General features: G+C 46.5%; 1 protein-coding gene across 5 annotated transcripts in view; it reads right to left on the reverse strand.

The window, feature by feature from the left end:
- The window catches only part of FAM193A (family with sequence similarity 193 member A), a 306086-nt gene that overhangs the window by 203408 nt on the left and 82109 nt on the right, over positions 1 to 20569 (reverse strand). For all 5 annotated transcript variants that reach the window (XM_069203630.1, XM_069203636.1, XM_069203652.1 and 2 more), the window contains one exon: positions 19483 to 19630. In XM_069203630.1, the coding sequence (XP_069059731.1) occupies positions 19483 to 19630 (148 nt within the window). The remainder of the gene's footprint in view (positions 1 to 19482; positions 19631 to 20569) is intronic.

Here is a 20569-nt window from a genome sequence, read left to right on the forward strand (position 1 = left end):
GAGAGGGGGCAAGACGGAGAGGTTGGGGGATGCACATTGACCTGTCCTAGTCGTGCTGCCGGCCCGGACAGTGGGGCGGATCCGGAGCGCTGTGGTGTCTGGGAGGACTCCACAGCACTACCTGCCTGAGACTGCTGCTGGATTGTGGAGAGATGAAAGGGATGGTGACGGCTCCGAGTGGTCCCGGAGGGACTGGTGGCCCGTCCTACGTTGGGACTCCTTGGCTGGGGCCCAGGAGGTTGCTGTTGCGGGGGAGCAGGCCCTGGAGGGCCTGGGTTTGAACCCCAGAGGCTGCAGGGTGGTGCTGTCAGGCGTGCCCATAATGGCACCAGTATGGGGCAGACCTTACTGTTGGTATGACCTACCGGTAAGGAGGACAGTTGTAGCGGCAGACTCCACGCCACATACCCTGGCTGTGGCACCCCCCCCTCTCTCCACCCCATCTGCCCCAGATTGATACGCAATTGGTGGTGCCTGAGGGGCATTGCATTCCATTACTGGCCTTTTTACCCCCGCTGGATTTCAGTGAGCCTCGAGCATCTGACATACTTGCTTGATGTTTGATGACACCTAGAGAAGCGTGGTCAGTGGAACTATAAAGCTCTCTCCCACCTGGCATACATACCCTCGGCTCCCCTGCGTCGAGACCGCACTGACCTGCTACCAAACATGCATTTAGCTAGGAGTCTCACAAAAGGAAAGCATGTGGACCCCAAAGACCATGGCCCGCAATCTACACATTCAGAGAGCTCCCGGGTGTCCATGTCCAGACTACATACTGCCCACAATCGCTGATCCCTCCCCCCCCCCCCCATGGATAAGCTGGATGTCATCCTGAAAGAAATCCGCGAGTCACATTCTGCAATAGAGCAAAGACTAGGGTCCATCACTACTGAACTCCGCCTCCTTAAGGATGAACGTGGAAAACTGGAGGACAGGGTGAAGACCGAAGGGACTGAAATTGCTGCCATCATACACGGGCAGAAAGAGTGCGGTTGTAATCAACCATCTATGGAAACAGGTGGAAACTGTACAGGAGAGGGTGGAAGGTGCAGAGGAGAAGTCATGCCTCAACAATATCCGCACAATTGGCCTACCAGAGGGTACAGAGGGGGTGCGACGCCACACAATATGTAGAGACTTGGCTACGGAACATAGCAACTTCTGGACTGTCAGCCGCCTTCACAGTGGAGAGAGAGAGCACACCAAGTTCCAACAAGGCAGCCTCCGAGGGGGGCGCCACCCGGCTCAATGGTGGCTCGTATACTGAATTACCAGGGACCGCGACGCTCTCCTGCGCACGGCACGAGAGACAGATTCTCTCATCGTTGACAATGCTCAAATTTCTATTTATCTGGAATACACACTCAGAATTCAGAGTCAGAGAGCCTCCTTTCAAATTATAAAGCAGCGACTCAGTGTGGAGAGCCTTCCCTATGCATTGCTGTTTCTGGCCCAGTTCAGGATCACGTATAAACAACAACAAAAAAGCCCTCTTATTTGACACACCTGAGGCGGCGTGGGACTGGCTAAACAAGAACTTCCCTCACTTGAATCACCAGGAGTCCTCCCATTCTTTACGGCCCAAGAGACGTTGGCTGCCGTAAAAAGAACGTCAGTCTCTATGCTGCCCACACACCAGGGAAGTACTGGACCCACACCTACGCAGGCTTTGGAGAGCATGAAAGCAGCAATATAATCTGCATATTTCCTACAGAGAGCCCGTTCTCCCTCTCCTAGCGTTGTTTCCTCTACGGATAGTACTGTTGCTTTAGACTCAGAGAAGTGTCACGTGGTGGTGGTGGTGTGTACCTAACAGTACAGTCTGTGCTGATTATCGTGATTGGCCTGCCGTTGTAACTTCAAAGACACAGGCTTAGCATGGACCTCTATTCATGTTCATTTGTAGGCTGTAACCTCTTACTCACAAAGCAGACAATCATTCTCTTGGGAAATCCCTGTAATGATAACCCTCATAGGGACCTAAGGGTCAGTCTTCCTACATCTTCCAGAGTACTTACATGGGATCTCGATTTTTAACCAGACTCATGGATCACACTTTGAGCAGTTCCTCACGCTAGCTACATGCATTAACATAGATTTTAGATTTTCAGATATCAGTTGCATCCTTATGTAGAGTAAGTGAACAGCAACACCAAGAGCAGCAGAGCCTTTTATTCAAATCCGCAAAGAAAAAATTGTCTTTTTGTGAAAAGATGTCACCAAGTCTGCTTTCTGTCCGCCTCATATTTTAAGGAAGTTAATTGTTTTTTATCTTTGAGCAAAGCATTTGATCTAAAACAACACATATTGTAAATTTAACATTTAACTTCACTGGAATCATCTCATTCCCAGCTTGTCCTCTTGTAGAGTTATACTCGCCATCCATCTTTTTGTAGATCCATCTGGTAGTCTTACGCTTCACTGAGAATTATTCATCCTGTTTAACAGTTTTGCCTATGATAAGGCAGAAACACACAAATTGTAAGAAAGGTAATTTTGTGTTTCTACTGATTTGCACATCTGTTGTCTCACAAAACGGAGGTTGGGTTGCAAACCAGTTGCAGTGCAATATATAGCCACTGCTTAGTTGCCCAGAAAAAAAACACTTTGCCACTGGTCTGAAATTTAGTTTAGGAACTCGAGGAGGCAGATGGACTGATGGACAGCATTTTTCTCATACTCTGCTGAGATTATGCATGTTGCAGCTTTTTTTTTTGTTGGGATCCATAGGCTGTAGTAATTGTCAATGAAATTGTCACTTCATGCATATGACTATGGGGTAAGAGACCAAAACCATGATGTGTTTCTTATGAAAGTAATTGGAATGCCTTGATGTAGGAAGCAGTTTACTAATGTAGGGGTACACTATGCAGATAGTACAGGTGACCCTTATTGGCTGACAGAAGTTAAAGTAATAACCATAATGTTCTCTCTTTTTTGGTATTGTGGGCGAGCAGTTTAGGCTTATGAAATAAAATAAATGAAATCCAGGATTTGTAAAGCTCGACAAATGACCCTTGAGGGGTTCCCATGTGCTGAATTATGGGCAATGGGATATAAAGTGATTTGCCCAGAATCACAGGATGTTAAGCCGACGCTGAGACTCAAACCTGGTTCCCCCAACTCCAAAGTCAGCAGCTCAGGCCATTACGCCACATCCTATCAGAGGATATTATTAAGCATTTGTTCAACACCGATTCAATAAATGAGACACACACTCAAGAAGAAAAATAGCACAGATTTTTATATCATTTTAGATACCAAGATCATCAGCATCGGGTAAGTACTTAAGGAGTTATTACTTTTTATTTTAGACAAAAATACTGAAATAAGACTTTTGAGAAAGTAGGCTCCAATACAGTAATGTCAACCTATGTAGAAAACATGCATTGCACAGGTTCACTTGCAATCGACATACAGGGCTGTTTTTCTGGATTTAAGGCAAGTAGGGGCCAAGGTCTCTAAAACCGCCAGCAGTTTTGGGTTAACTGCCCTGCTGTGTCTGGGTTTAGTGGTGGTAGCCTTGGACGCTATATATTGGAGTCAATGGGAGCAGTACCTGGAAGAAAAAGGGCTTAGAGTGGGGACTGGGTGACCACTCCAGTTGAACCCAAAGGGGAGCTGAGTCCGTGAGGGTCTCAGCTCCGCAAAGACACTGTCTGTTTCAGTGGTCCCAGGCTGGAGGGGCTCCAGTGCATAGGTGTTTTGGTTGGTGGGTCAGCAAATTAAAGGCTCTTGAGGTTCTTGAGTCATCTGTCAAAGTGGAAAGAAGCACAGTAGAAAGACGTGGCATGAAGCTGGCCTCTGTTGAAGACCATCGACATGCAGGTAAGGTTTTGCGGTGGTTCTCTGGCTGAACACAAACAAACCTTTGTGCTTGCATCTGACATTGGTACCCTTGGTAGTGGTGCAGGGAGGCTCCGGGCAGGCTCAGCACCTTGAAGGCTGAATGGGTTGATGGTGCTGCGCTCCTGGACACTCTGGATCCTCTTCCTGTTGAGATGCTGAGACCCGATGGTCAGCACAGAGGGGAACTGGACAGTTGTGGTTGGTGCCTGCTGCTCTATGGAAGCGGCTCCTTCACTTCAAGAGAGATGCTGGCTGGTTGGCGAAGTGCTAGCAGGCCTCTAAGGCTTTGGGACGATGCACAGAGGCAGGATGAATGAAGCTTTGCAATTGTCAGGACAGGAGCAGGTAGGCAGGGTTTGGCGCGAAAGTTTACAACTAGTCCACAGTCTCCACCCCCCTCACCCAAGATGACCAGTTCCTGTGGGGAGTGGGCATTTGCCTGACCCAGAGTTCCTAGTTCCACCAAAAACAATATAGCAGAACCCTTCTTTCGTGGAGCACATCAGGCAGCCCACCTTAGGGGTGCGACTATCCTGGAAATGCAACACACCTCCTCCATACCTAATTTCCTGCCTGTCCTGGTGCCAAATGGGCCTCAGGGCAGGGTGTTGCATTTCCTAGGTCTGGGCGAAGCCAGAGTTGCATATCAAAGGGCAGCAGATGCTTTGAAGGCTCCAGTCCAGATATGCTGATTTGCTAGCTGTAGGACTCTGGCTCTCCATATAGTGCACTAAAATGAAGAACACTGTGCAGAGTCCAGTGAATCCCCAAAGGCTTGCGGAGGCAAAAGTAAATAGGTCTCTTTGTGGTAGTGTGGGCAAGCAGTTAGCCTTATCGAGGAGTCATGTTAAGCATTTGTTGTATTCACAGAGGCAATGAATGAGACACACACTCAAAGAATAAGTCCGAGACCAATTAAAAAATATAACTGTTGCTTTTATTTATGCATTGAACCAAAAAACTGTTATAAGGTAAGCAGTTTTTATATTAAAAATATTTTACTGTCTCAAAAATCGACAGTGCAATTTTCTGAGTCTTCAATGTTAAACTATGGGAGGAAAGCAAGAATGCAGTTTCACAGGTAAGTATATGACTTACAATCCCAGTCTTCAGGAAAGGTTCAGGTTGGCACAAAGAGTGCGTCCAAAGTGGCACGGGACGGCTGGGTGCAGAGGTCAAAGTCGGAGTTGGTGCTAAATGTTAATCAATGAAGATTGGGGGGAATGATGATGTACTGCTCCCAGGTAAGTATAAGCAGTGTCTGAGATTGGTCTCCAAGGGTTGAGGCGAGCACTGAGGGCGGGCCACAAGTTAGCACCAAACTTACACCCTAGGCAGCCAGGTGCAGAGGGCCAACACAGCGTCGGGCACCCAATGCTATCCAGTGGAAACAGGGGTATCCGCTAAAGCTCTGCTTCCTGGTGAGTAAAGCAGGGCCAGGGGTCAATCCCCTGGAGTTGAGGTAAGTACAAGGGGGGCCACAATGCAGCACCAAACTTACACCCTCTGTGGCACGAGGGCAGCTGGGTGCAAAGTGCCAACATAGCCTCGGGCGCCCAATGTTATTCAATGCAGGAAATTACTTTCAGAAAGAGGCTGCAGGCTCTGGCCGGGAGAGGTCAACCCACAGCTGCCCAGTTAAGCTGAGATGCCAGAGGTCCTAGGGACTCAAACTATACAGGTCCCAAGCCCCAAGGGCTCAGCGTGCAGGGGTGCCTTTTGGCATCAGAAACGCCTTACCGGGCAGATTGCGTCAGGGGGAGTACTCATATTTAGACTGCAGGCATCGCTGTGGAGTCTGGCAGCGGTCAGCCCATGGTGGACGCTTGGTCAGAAGCGCTGGGGAACCTTCACTAGACTGGTAGGTCCCTTGGACTTGGGCCGAGAACATTGGGTTCAGAGGTGGCTCCAGGCAGCTGTTACGCAGGTTCCTCAGGCAGACGACTTCTTTAGAGATGGTTTATTTTGGATTGACCCACTGTCCACAGGAGTTTTTGGTCTTTATCTAAGGCAGACAGTCCTCCCAATGTTTTAGAGGTCGCTGGGCTGCAGGACGGTCATCTTCTGGGTGCATGTTCTTTGATGGTTGCAGACAGGCTGGCAGTCGTGGCTCGCAGCGTGGAAAATGGGCAGGTCAGTGTGTGGCGGGAGGGGACGACAACCAACGGAATTTTTTATTTATTTTTAACTAGGTTCACTCGCCGCTGCCGCGCCGCTCCCGCGCCGCTGCTCTGGCTCCTCTGCAGGCACAGGCTCCCAGCCTGCCCTGCAGCCAATCCAAATGCTGCTCTCATGCTGCTGGCAGCATGAAAGCAGCATTAGTACTGGCAGGAGTGCCCTAGCTCCTTGCTGCCTGGCAGACTGGGATACTCTGCCTACTCTCAGCACATTGCGCATGGGTGTTTGGCCAGCTCGAGATAAGTTTATTATAGTTTTATTTTTGAAGTTTTGCAGCTGCCACTGCAGGCCGGTAGGGCTGGGGCCAAGTCAGTTGGTGTCTTCAGTCTTCCCTGCTGGGTGAAATCTGTTTTGTCTTCTTAGGTCGACAGGAATCAGATTCTAGGGTTCAGGGGTGACACCTAAAAATACCAAATTCAGGGGTGTTATAGGAAGTGCCAGGTGGTAGCCAATGGGCTTCTTACCTTTAAGGTGACTACCCCCTTCCTATGATCATTTCCTTAGAGAAGTGGCACAGCCCTAACCCTATTGGCCTAATTCCTTCCATGCAAGTCCTGTTGCCAAAAGTGGGGTCAGGTACTGGGAGCGGCCTCCTCTGCCATTTGGAGAGGCCTAGGTTGCATTTCAAAGGTGGCAAGGCCTTTGAAGTTCCCCGCCCTGGAATGTCCATCCTGCCTGGGAGTTGAAGTCACACCTCTGCCCAGAGCAGGCCTTTGTTTTGAGCCCCCAAGAGCATTGGCTCTCACCTCAGGGGGCCAGAACTCAGTCTAAGGTGGCTGTACTGGTTTTGGCAAGACAGTGCCCACGCTAGGAGTTGGTAGGATTTTCAGGGGCCACCTCTGAGTGCATGTATTAATACATCCATCACTGGATTCAGTAGGGGTTTATTAATACGAGATGTTTGATACCAAACATCCCTATTGTCAGTGAAGCCATCTTGTAGATGCAACATCATTCACTCTCCGCCTCGCTGTCTGCTTGAAAAGATTCCAAATGAGCGACCCATTGCAGCGCTATTGGACATCTCCGCAGCACTCTGTACTCTTCTCTACGAAGGGCTGTGCTTTTAGGCAGACCCCATTTTCCCACCTCTGCCATCCACTGTGTCACTTAAGGTGCCGTATTGGCTTTCCAGCACCTAGTAATTAAGCAATTCGTTAGTATTAAGTCTAAATCAGCAAATCGCGATGTCACCTTCCTATTCTTGGTGTGTGAGAAAAGAACTTAGTCAAGATTCTGCCATTTGCCATTCATCTCTCCCTGTTACCTCCTCCAGTATCCAATGTGAGACCAGTAAGAGATTATACTAGGGCAATTCCAGAGTATATGGAATAATGTTGCCTCATCCCGCCGTGCACCTTGGACATGCGGATGATACTGCTGGGAATAAAATGTGTAATCTGTGTGGTGTAAGATGAGCTCTGTGCAGTACTGAGTATTGTATACATTTAAATCTGGAGTTTCGTGATACTTTCGTAGGGTATGCTAGTATTGAGGCCCATTCTTTATCCAGGATGTCCTTTCCTACATCACCCTCTCATTTGATTCTCAGGGGCATCAAGGGCGGCGACTGGTGTGCCCGTAGACCTCTATAGAGCCACCCTAAGTGTTTCCCGTGTCCTGTGGTACAGACCGCTTGGATAAATTCATGTGTCGGGGGTTCAGTCCTGTCAGGTGCCCAATAATAATTGATATAATGTAATATATTAGCGTGTATCAAAAACAGTAAGGTGGGCAAGTTATGTTCATGGGTGAAGTCAGTGTGAATGAGCATTGTTCGATCCCAGAATAGCGATCCAATCGTCTCCACTCCCTTCTGTGCCCATAGTTGTATCCTAGTTTGTGTAAAAATTCCAACGTTTGTGGGAAGGCCAAGTATTGGAATATTTGGTGCGTATGGCTCTATGGCAGAGATATACCTTAAGGTTAACTTCCAGTATTGGAGGGCTATACACCGCAGGAGCTGTAGATTGTCTGGGGGCCAGACCCCGGGCATATCAGATAATGATGCCGACCCCTGCTTAGTATGAAGTGCGTAAATTCTATTTCCTTTAGGTTTTGTCCAGCCAACCAATATGCTAGCCACTGTAGCTGTCCTGCTATGCAATAGGCCTTAAAGTGCGGTGCTCCCACTGCCCCCTGATCTGCTGGCATCTGCAATTTCGCTGAACTGATCTGTCGCCTACCGGCACCCCATTTTAAGTCAGTCAGGAGGGAGTGCTGTGTTTTCCCTATATCAGTACTCCAGAACCAAAATGTGATTGATTTACTATAGTTTATTTCAAGTCCAGATAAGGGCGCAAAGTCTGTAAATATTTGGGCTGCTGCTGTTAGGTTCCGCCCCAGGTTGTGTGCATACAAAACAATGTCGGCAGCGTATAAGGAAACTGAGTATGCTGTAATTCCAACCGCGATGGCCCATCTCGCAGCACACTGCTTAAGGTGTTGTGCCATAGGCTCCAATGCCAGGACAAACAGCATGGTGGAAAGTGGGCATCCCTGCCGAGTGCCACGAAATATGGGGTAGGAATCCGATATACACTGTCCAGTGCATGCCCTTGCCGTGGGTGAGGCATAAAGTAGCTGCCCCCAATGTATTTATGCTAGTGGGAGCCCAAAACGCTCAAGAACCGCGAACATGTAGTCCCAGTTCAGTGTATTGAATGCCTGACGGAGATCTAGGGAAAGACAACCGTCCCAGAGCTATGTCACCCACTTGAGCCACAATGTGGTGCAAGCGGCGAATATGAAGCAATGCGTTTCGATTTGGTACAAATCTACACTGATCTGTGTATCAATTTGTGTAGTAGTGGGAGGAAACAGTATTTTGTACTCTGTGTTTAATAATGACAGTGGTCTATAAAAGGGCATATCAGTTTCGGGTTTTCCAGGTTTTAGTAACAAAGTCACTAATGCCTGCTTTCTAAGGTCTGTCCCTCATTAGTCACGGAAGCTGTGATCTGAGTGTCAGCACTGGTTAGTCGAGGGGTAAGTATGTGAAGGATGGGAGTGAGAGTGGTTGCCTCATATCATTTGTTCCAATAATGTGTCTGCTTTATTTCCTTCACTGTGAGTTTGCTGCCTGTATGATCTATAATCTACAATGCGCAGTCTCCGAGTTCCATTTACTCGGCACAGGCCGCCTGCGACGTTGCGGTCTGTGAGGCATTGAGTGCTGCACCTGTTTCTGTCTGGCCTAAAGTGACTTCTACGCCGACCAAATTTTTTGCTGTTGTTGCTGGGGCATTCACAATTGCTCCCATTGTCGCCCCTCTAACCACCACCTTAAATGCCTCCCACTCCACTAATGGGGAGGAAGCTCTACCTGCATTTTCTGTAGTATCTATTACTGCGCTAAGTTGTCTTTAAGAACCGCATCTTCCAGGAGTTGTGATTGTAACCACCACATAGGGATAAGAGTGGGCACCTTCCCCCAGGACATTGTCAATTCTAGCAGGTTATGATCAGACAGTGTTTTTCCAAAGTAAGTAGTGTGGGTTATATGGGTCTGCAGTAAAGTAGTGTATAGTATACGATCAAGGCGGGCATGCAAGCAGTGTGGAAAAGAATAAAATGAATATTCACGCACCCCTGCATTCCTAGCAGGCTGTATATCAGTTAGTGTCCAGCCCTGTATCCAACCCTTTAGTGCCTCGGCCTGCCTATGGGCAGTGGTGCCAGGCAATGGGGAAGGAAGGGGTTGATCGGTTGAATGTGTGCAATACTGCGTTATAGCCGTCCCCCAGCAACCAGGGTAGATGTGCCCAATTTACCAGGGCAGTATAAAGATGTCAGAAAAGTATCTTGTTAAGTGTTGGGGGCATAGAGATTTCCCAGCACCACATGCCCTCCATCTAAGGTGCCCCAGAGCAGCACATATCTGCCATTATCTATTTTAGTTTTGGTCACTTCAAAGGAGACTCCGGAGCACAGCCATATGGCCGTTCCACAGGCAAATGCAGAATAGTAAGTGTGGAATAATTGCCTTCTCCACTTCCTACACAATATAGTCGCCTCATGTGTAGTCAGATGTGTCTCTTGTAAGTACAGTGTGTGTGCTTTGCGGCGGTTTAATTGAGCAAGTATTCTGTGTCGCTTATGACTAAAGCCCATTCCGCGCACATTCCAGGTAATGATATTATAGTTACTTGTGGACATCATCGAAGGTCCTTCGAGTGACTGTGTGTGGTATACAAAGCATGTGGTAAATGTGTAGATGTCCAATGAGTAACATAGTAAACATTTTCCCAATTTCAATTCTAGGCTAAGCATAAACTCACTTAGCCAAACCAGTAATAAAAAAGAAACATTAAATCACAAAGTAAAACGAACAATCGCTAGTGGGGCAATTGTCCTGGAAGTATTAGTCTTCACAGTAATGATAAACAGTTGGTTCATCGTAATAACAAGTTTGTGGGGCCCGTCCACGCCCGACAATGGTTCATGCTAACATCAATCGAGAGTGAGCTTAGTCCTCAGCTGTGCCTCCTGGGCCTTCATGAGTGTGCTGTGCCTCAGAAGGCTAGGGACAGATTTCTGGACCTGTCCCCGAATCTTGCTCATAGGCAGATCGCAATGAGTTGGAAGATGTCTCGGGGATGGAAATACATAGATGGAGTTGACGAGATGGGCAGAATATGAGAGGGAGGCCCTTTGCAGGGAAAGGTCAGGGGAGTGCAGAAGATGCCGATTTTGCCAGCCTGGGACATTAAGATGGCTTGTCCTTGAGCGAACTGGGATGGTCAATTTATTGTTGATGACCCTATTTCTGAGGTCTCTTCATCTGCTGCTGCCCCACTAGTCACAGCAGGGGCCGGGCTGTCTGCTGCTGAAGGCATATGGTTGATGTGATGGTTGGGGTACGGAATGGTTAATAAGGCCATAGTTTGTCTGGGAGTGGCTGTGGGCTTGGATGACTATGATGAATATTGACATTGGGGAGCAGGGGTATACTAATGTGGGTCTCTATTCTTCTTTCTAGGCGGTGTCAGTTTCAATGTCACTGGCCCTTTCTCCCCTACTTATGATATTGGTTCCAAGTGTTACCGATTTTCTTGTCTTATTGTTTTCTTATTATTTTATTTGGCTTTTTTGTTGCAATGGAAATTGATAAAAACATTTTTTTAAAGGATGCAGACAAATACTGAGTTGGCAATGTGGCTCTATGGACATTTCCAACATTTGGTGTCAAGGCAAATGTATCCATGTTCCCATAAGGGCTCAATTAACGTGGAAAGAGGGCTCTTAATAACTTCTACCATGCCGGTTGAAAGAAAAGTGGACAAAAACTAGCAGTTTTGGGAGTGCAAAGGATAAAATATAATAGGGAAATTGCCACGGTCTAACTATAAATAAATGAACACTTCTCTCCTTATCTGCAGGATACCAATAGTATTATGAGGTAAAAGCCAGTTTCCTCTCTAGCTACAAGCTCACCTTAATTCTTTGGTCCACTCTCTTGACACTTCTCAAGTGATGACACATTGTAGACTATTTGATGTTTCTGGGTGTATCTGACATCATTTCAAATCAGTCTCTGGAATGACAGTACTCTCTCCATTGTCAGTCTGAGCCAGATTCAAGAAAAAAACATGTATGGGCAAAGATTTACATCTCCACCTGAGCTTTTTCTTATTTTTTCTTAATAAAAAACAAGCAGTCTCTAAAGTACAACTGGAAAGCAGAGACAGGTGCTGGTTTCCAGCCTTCCAGCCTACTTCTGGAAATGTCAAAAGACCGCAGTGTTCCAGAACTCATGTGGATTTCTACAGGGTGAACAATTGCACCCACAGAGAAATGTGCCGCAGGTATAAACATTTTTTCCTTTGCAAGCAAAATACATCTTCCCCCAGCCCATATTAAAGGCCCTCCCTCTAAACCCCCATCAAATAAGAGGATGATCCATGCCCCTTCCTATCTTGGAAGGGAGTACTGCAGCTTTTGGTTGTCCTAACTTGAGGAGGCCCACAGATGAGTTATGCATCACCGTGTTGCTGCTCCCACTACAACACGCTTTCTGGCTACATCTGTGTTACCACTCTTTATCCGGACTTGGTGAATCTCCTGTTCTACCACCAGTATGCACTACCATGGAGTCAGATGGTACAAGATCCCACATTCAAAGCGGGTCATCCAGCACTGGCTTAAATTTTTTTAAATCTATTTTAGGTTTGACAACCCTAGCCTTCACTGGCATCATAGAACTTTCTACTGTCCATTTGGCCATGCTCAGAAGCATAAGCCAAAACTGGACAGACCTCAGTTTTAAATAAGGTCTCCACCAGGAACTAGTTTTCATCCTCTGTAAGGTAACACTGCACATCACAGAGGTTTGCTACTCTTTGAATGACATGAAGCAGTCGAGCCCTGCAATGGTAAAGCCTTACTCAGGAAGGGCTGAAGATGGCGACATCTTGAGTGTCCACATTATATTCCTGCCATGGATCTTGTAGGAAGCTGGCCTATTGGTGGACACCTATGGTGTTTGCACCTTCTACCAGGTCCAGTAGGTTAGTTTAGTTAGTTAGTGTGTGTCTAGGAAGCCAGGGCTCTCTAGAGGTAGCTGTGGTGAGCAGCCAATACTTATCTAGGAGGAGTGTAAAGCACTTGCAATAATATTATTATTATTAGGAATTATCATAGAAAAATAAGCATTTGTAAGAAATAACAGAAAACAGCTGGGGGCCTGGGGGGACCAAACCATATACTAAAATAGTGGAATGCGAAGTTAGGATGAGGGATAGTTAGAAGGGAGCTGGGAGAATTAGGGACCCAAGACGCGAGTACCTTGATGACCCCCCCGGCAGCCAGGAGAGCAGAGGAAAGTTACCTGGTCTTCCCAAAGAATAACAAGGAGACCTGGAAAAGGAACTTTGCAAGAACAGGACCAGTCCAGTGGAACCCAACGATGGATTCTGGAAGAGGACCCGCAAAAGAAGGGGACAGAGTCCACTCTACACAGGAGTGTCTAGGTGGGGCAGGATCCACTGCCTACCCTTCTGTGGGTGAAGATCTGGGTCGAGGGTGGAAGATGAAGATCAGCTGTGGAGCCCTAAAGCTGTAGCGGACTCCCTGAAGTCGTACGGCAGCTGTCCCACGCCTGACGCTAAGTTACAGATGGGTCAGTGATCAGGTGCACCACCAACAAACCTTGGTAAGTGCACATCTGGACAGAAGAGGATTTGCAGAGAAAAGAAGGACCAGCAAGGTCCAGGGGACTCAAACCTTTAAGGGGAGTCTGGGCCGACCATCAGCAGTCGGGGGAGCCAGCAGAAGCAGTATTAACCCCCATAGGCAACCCACTGGCAGCAGGCACACTTAAGTTGCAGTGAGGCCCAGTCAGCACACCTAGAGAGGAGTCCCACATCCCTGGAACAGCAGAGGACAGACTGTCCTTGCAAGAATGAAGTGCTGGAGGCCGGGGCTACTTGGAGCCAGAAGACGCCTCAGAGCAGGAGTCAACAAGCCTTGGTTGCTGCAAGAGTCGCAGTGCAAAGGGATTCTGCCCTGCAAGGAGAGACAAGGGCTCACTGTCTCCCAAGTTAGGCAGAATACAGAGGACCAAGAGGACTACTCTGAATCACCACCTGTGTTGGAGGACCCAGCAGTTCCTATGGAGAGCAGATCCCAACAGGTGCCTGCGGATTCACAGTAGTGATTCTTTCTTGCTTATTTGGTGCAGCTGAAGTCTTGCCGACCAGAGAGGATGCACAGCTGTGGAAATATTGCAACTGCCAGAAGGAGCTAGAGAAACAATATTCTAAGGCAAGGTTGTCTCTGGATTTGCGGCTCCCATGGCCAGGAGCAGAAGAGGTTGATGCAGAGGAGTCCTGGTGGAGTTTTGCACTCCCAATCTAGGGACCCACCCACAAGGTAGTCCCTAAATAGCCCTAACAGGGGGCTTGGTCACTCTGCAGGGTGACCACCTATCAGAGGGGGGTCACTGATGTCAGATACCTGCCCTGACCTACCAGATTCTCCCAGGGGCCTCTGCACATCTTGTTTTTAAGATGATAAAATCAAGTGGCCATACACCACTGGAAGTCCTTTAACAACGAGGTTGAGTCCGCCCAGGTAGTACTATCTTACCTGGGTGGGGCTAGGTGGTCAAATGATGAAGCATGACACTATTAAGTGTGGAAGACCACCTAGTCCATAAAAGGAACTCCCTCTTGTAGACACAGCCACTTCCATAGACACTCTCTACACACACCTCCCATAGAACTAATCTACGCCTAATCGGCATTATTAGCTGAGGGTGCACTAATCCAGTTTCACCCTTAACTCCGACCACCCCACACTTCCAGTGGTATATGGATGTGTAAATTCGTATTGGGAGTACGTGTGGGGCGGTATTACTCCCACCACTCTCTTGTGTTTTAATAATCAAGTGGCCACCTGGAAGAGCGCTAAGCACCTCCCCTGAGTTGGTGATGGGCAGGGGAGTGGTCACTCCCCTTTCCTTTGTGTGGTTTCACACCAAAGGTTTCTGGACTGGTGGAAACCAGATGATGCAAAGAGGGCACCAAATGTGTCTTTCAAAGGAATCCGAGGGCATGGGGAGGCTACCCCTCCCCAGTCTTGTAACACCTATTTCCAAGCTAAAGGGTGTTGCACCCTCTCTCCCAATAGGAAATCATTTGTTCTGCCTTCCCCTGCTTGAGCTGGTCAAGCTGTAGGAGGGCAGAAACCTGTCTGAGGGGCTGTAGCAGCATGGGCTGCCCACAAACCCTGGAAGACTGGTGGGTGCAATACGCGGGGGAAAGGAGGGTCCTCTAAGGAGCCCCCAGAGTGCATGGAATCATACCACCAATATGGGCATTAGTAGTGGGTTATGATTCTGGAATGTCTGATACCAAATAAGACTAGGTTTGGAGCTTGAATTATGTAGCTGGACCACACAGACCTGTGGCCAGTACACAGGTAAAATGGGTTCTCTGCACTTACGAAGTCCAGTGGATTGGTACTGGAGTTTGCAGGGGCACCTCTGCTCATGCAGGGGTGCCCTCACACACAGGTACCTGCACCCTGCCTTTTGGACTGAAAGGGCCTACCACAGGAAAGACTTAGTGACCTGGTGTAGTGACCAGCAGCGAAAGGGTGAATGCACCTTTTCATGAAGGCTGCAATGGCAAGCCTGCAGACACAGTTTGCATGGGCTCCCATGGGTGGCATAATACATACTGCAGCCCATGGGTGACCACGGTATACCAATGCCATGGGTACCTAAGTACCATATACTAAGGAATTACAGGGGTACACCAGTATGCAAATTGTGGGGTTAAAGGACAAAGCAACCACATTTTCAGGAGAGAGAACAATCACTGGGGTCCTGGTTAGCAGGATCCCACTGAAAACAGTCTAAGCAAACCGACTACCTTGGTCTAAGTAAGTGTGTACAGGAAAGAGAAAAGCAGTGTGACTGTGGTGGAGAAGCAGAGATTGGAGGAGATTGAGGAAACAGGCCTGGTGTCTTTCTGTTTGAGTCTCTTTGGTATGTGAAATGTGAGCATTCCCTCAGTAACAGCCTCTTCAAATGTCAGCTTCCTCTTCTTAAGTGTTGAGCCTGGTTCTTGTAATGGAGGACGAGATAACATCTTACTACACTGAGGATGAAAAATCATCTTCTGTCTGACATCAGGCTGTTACAGAAAAGCAGTTGCTCGTGTAATGCAACTTACCAGCAAGGATGGCACTGAGATGTGTTTGGTTGTCTACTTTAGTGTCAAAGGTTTTGGCTCAATGGCTCCGGGCCCTGATGGCATGGCTTGGTTTAGAGGCTTGGAGCTTTTTACTTGAGGCTTCTCAGGTGCCAGAAAAGGCTGTCAATGCTGAGTGAGCCCAGGCCCAGTGGCAAGCGTAGACTATGAAAGGCTCTTTGTGAATGAAGCTTGGCTCCCTCTGGAGCAGTGCTGGTCTTGGAAGCAGGACTCTTCTCGGTGTCAAACACTGGAGGGACTGAAACCTCCGAGGACAAGTGAAGCGCTGGTATCTTCAGTGTAATCAGTGTCTTGTATGCCACAGGACCTAAGATGGCTACCAGTGGCACAAACAATGTAGTTCAAGACCCCTTGCTGATGTAGAGCCGTATACAATATAATAGTAACCATACTGTCGCGTAGGCTCTCATTCTACTGGATTTTGAGCAGGAGAATCGCCCGCGGTGTGGGAGACTAAGTCTAACCCACGGCAGGTGACATCTGTAGCTCCAATCTGGGTTTTGCTCCAGCTATCTAGCAGTGCCTCATCTCTATCCAAGGAGAGAGATGACTGGGCAGCCGAGCGCATGACATACTTGGCTTCTCAGGGAAGTCGTAGTCACTCAAATCTCATCCGTTTCTCTCATTTACAATTCAGTCTCATATATAAATGACAAACAGAAGCAGTACATGTTTCAATAATGAGTTTAATCAAAATAACTGCATCTTAGAGGGCAAAGCATGGGCTGCAGTAACCAGAACGACACAACACGACTACTAAAATTGTGACGAGAAGAGTGAAGCATAAAAACAGCGCTATCATATTGTCACTATAATCAATGGACTAGCTCCTACCTAGACATACTGATTGGTCTCTTTGTAGAGGCCTGGCCACCAATAACGGGCTTGCAAGATCAAAATTGTAGCCACCACACCAGCATGGGCGGATGCCACCCCCTCATGCGCTGCTTTAATCAATTGTGATCTTATCTCTTTATTGGGAATGTCTCGTACCCCTACGCCTGGCATCTTAACCTCAGCGTTCAGCATACCTCCCATTTGGTAGGAATATTTGTCAGGAAATCCTTTTGGATAGGGAGTACCATCAGCCGTAGCGGTCACGGCAGCCCATATGTCTGCGTCCGGTTTTGAACTCAAACGAGTCACTGTAGCTACAGCAGCCACAGCAGAATTTGCGACTTCATCAGCCAATGTATTTCCAGCAACGTGTATCCCAATGCGCTGGTGTCCAAGTGTATGTACAACATGGACATTTGGTAGCGTCTCTTTCAGATCTGCTACTTTCCCCTCCACAGAAGTCTGTGTTTAATGGTGTTGCCTTTGGAATCAAGTATGGCCGCTTCCCCTTTAAGGTTACTTAAAATGATTGAGGACACTGTGGCAAAAGTTGCCAATCAATTGCATCCCCAAATCTAGGGCCGGGGCAGCCCCGTATTCATCTTGAATGTGTTTCAACACCTCTGGTAAATTAGCAAGTGTCGGTATACAGTGTGCGGATGTATAGAGCGCGGCAAATACCATGCCCCATGTATTACAGTTATCCACTGTAAGGACCATCCCAAATGGCAAGCACATCGTTAATATTCTATGTTTATCCTGAGGTCCCGTATGGAGAAATACTGCCTCCAGCACATTTATTTTTTGTGCTAACCAAAACGGAGTTTCCTCTCGTTTGGCGGGTACTTTAACCATGATTGAATGTACAGTTGCAGGGTTTATACCTGTCGTTACTGCATGTGGATGTGCTGGAGCAGCACGTGCTGGGTTTGTATTTAATGTTTGCATTACGAATTGTACTAATAGTCTATATATTGCTGTTAATTCTCTATATAAGCGACGAAAATCAGCTACCGCTAAATTTGCAACTGCAGGATGTGGTGTATAGGTGGCCAAAAAAGGCCAGGTTGGACCATCGTTACTTAGAGGACCCCCACCCCAGCCATTAGGCCATTTGCTAATATATGTGCAGTGTCAGAGTTTGTCTCATATTAACTACTATTTGTATCTGCTGTGGATTCGCCATCATAGACAGACTATGGGGGTTATTACAACTTTGGAGGAGGTGTTAATCCGTTCCAAAAGTGACGGTAAAGTGACGGATATACCACCAGCCGTATTACGAGTTCCATAGGATATAATGGACTCGTAATACGGCTGGTGGTATATCCGTCACTTTTGGGACGGATTAACACCTCCTCCAAAGTTGTAATAACCCCCTATATGTTCAGAGAAGGCACACCAAATGAGGTTTTTCCTTTTAAAGTTCAAGATTGAACAGCCTCAGATAGGATAACCTACGTAGCTGGGGTTGAAATCCTCAGTACCACTGACGTCTCTGTATACGGTATCGAGGAGTCATTGTATATAATGAGACAGATACTCCGGAGGACCCGAAAATTAGAGCCTGACCAAATATTGCTGGCGCCATGTTGCATAGGCTCTCATTTTTCTAAGGAGACTACTGGATTTTGAGCGGCAGAATCACTCGCGGTGTGGGAGACTAAGTCTAACCCACTGCGGGTGGCACCTGTCGCTTAAATCTGGATTTTGCCCCAGCTAACTAGCAGTGCCTCATCTCTACCCAAGGATAGAGATGACTGGGCAGCCGAGCACATGACATACTTGGCTTCTCAGGGAAGTCATGGTCACTCAAGTCTCATCCGTTTCTCTCATTTACAATTCAGTCTCATAAATAAATGACAAACAGAAGCAGTATATGTTTCAATAATAATGAGTTTAATTTAATAAAACAACTGCATCTTAGATAGCAAAGCGTGGGCTGCAATAACCAGGACAACACAACATGACTATTAAAATTGTGACGAGAAGAGTGAAGCATAAAAACAAAGCTATGATATTGTCACTATATTCAATGGACTAGCTCCTACCTAGGCTATGATATAGCACAGCATGTTAAGCTCTAATTCTGCCCTTCAGGTTCCCCTGGGAAGACATCAACCCCCATACCTGAGCAAAGAACTGCGGTCTGCGTTAGCATCTGTAGCAAAGCATTCAGCAAACAGTTGTGGTCCCCTGGCTGGAATCTCCCTCTAACGTGTAAGGGACAAGGAAGTGTTTTTATAATAACACAGCTGATGTTCTCAGAAAATGTCCCTAAGTAGGGATGCGTGTTTTCTAAAAATGTTGGAGACTAAACTTCTACCACCCCCGGCAATGTACCGTACTGTAGCCTTGGAAGAAAAACAGAGTGATCAAGAATGTCTTGTTGGAGAACAGAGTGATCGCCTAGGCAAAAACAGTTAGATAAACTGAATAAAATATATCTAGGTTAAAGTGCACAGCGGCCTAGTGTGTTAAAATAACGTGCATGGAGCTATAACTAAAATGGTTACACAACAGTACTCTGCAGTAAACTGAACCCCTGCAGTCCAGTATGGACACTATGCTCATCCTCCACATTGTTGGGGGTAGTACATGTTTCAGTTGTGAAAGGTAAGGAAACAAACCTGAGCTGGGCAGCAAGATAAGGAACTAACTGCTCAAAGAATCCTTGGATCATCAATGACTTATTGTCCATTCAAATTATATTTTCTGGTTAATTTCTATATTTTGTTTTCTTTTATTTATTCCTACTGCAGAGATGATTGTGTGCATAATAAATATAACATTATTATCTGGTTACAAAGAAGGGTAGGTCATTTTTTAGTAAAAAAAAAAAAAAAAGGTAAAACACATCATTATTAAAGCAAACAGTGATTAATAAAAAGTCTACCTGCTCATCTACATAATCATCAATTCGCTTCTGGCATTCATGCCATTGTTCAGCAACTTGACCCATCTCCTGTTCCAATTGATGATACCTTTGTAACAAGGTAGTATACATATCTTCACTATAAGAGTCGTGTGAAGTTGTTCCAAGCCTGCAATACAAATATATGGAAAGTAAGAAGTAATGTATAAAATCTAACTAAGCCCAAAGAGTCACAATGTTTGCTTGGCCATTAGATGATTATCGACATACTAATCAGCACATTTTGAGGAGGTATGTTTTCCATCACATATCTATGCTTAGAAATCTAGTTATGTCTGCAGGTTTGAGGGCAAATTCAAAACGACAATTAGTCTGGTTCAGACAGACTGGAAAATACATTTTATGAATCACACCACTGCACCATTAAACCATCTAGACTACTACACAATAGCATGGATTATAAGAAGATAGTATTAAACTTCCCCAACATCAAGTGAAATGACTAAAATTAACAACCATTTCACACCACAGTAAAAAGGAGAATCAGAAATAGCATCAACAGAAATTGTGACTATTGCAATGTCATCTACCTAAACCTCTGTCAGAAACGAATCACCAGTTTGAACAAACAATTAAAAGAAATTACATAAAAAAATAATTTAAAAAAAAGCCTGCAGGACTAGGTCTATAACCAAAAAACAAAACCAAGTTCTTTCAAAGAGAGACTGTCTTCTGCAAATATATAGATAAGCCAACATTGGCAAAGCCAATAGATCTGCTGTTGGCTGCGAGCCTATTTACTTGGCCAATATTAGATTTTTCAATATTTTGTACATGTTTATTACAGAAATACTCAAATATGACCAATTATACATACACACATGCAGACAAGTGTCTTTAAATGCCTTAGCAATTATGTTTAACACTATTCAAATTTGACAGTCCGTGTGTCCATGGACAAAAAAAAAAAAAAGATTAAAAGAATAAATTGTATAATGTTTTTGCAGAAAGCACACAATGCTCCACAAGTCCCTGTCACATGTTCCACACGTCACTGCAACTGCCTAAGAATCAATAAATATTCACATCAAGCTAAACAAAGCCTTTG

This window comes from Pleurodeles waltl, chromosome 1_2 (assembly GCF_031143425.1).
Source record: "Pleurodeles waltl isolate 20211129_DDA chromosome 1_2, aPleWal1.hap1.20221129, whole genome shotgun sequence".
NCBI lineage: Eukaryota > Metazoa > Chordata > Amphibia > Caudata > Salamandridae > Pleurodeles > Pleurodeles waltl.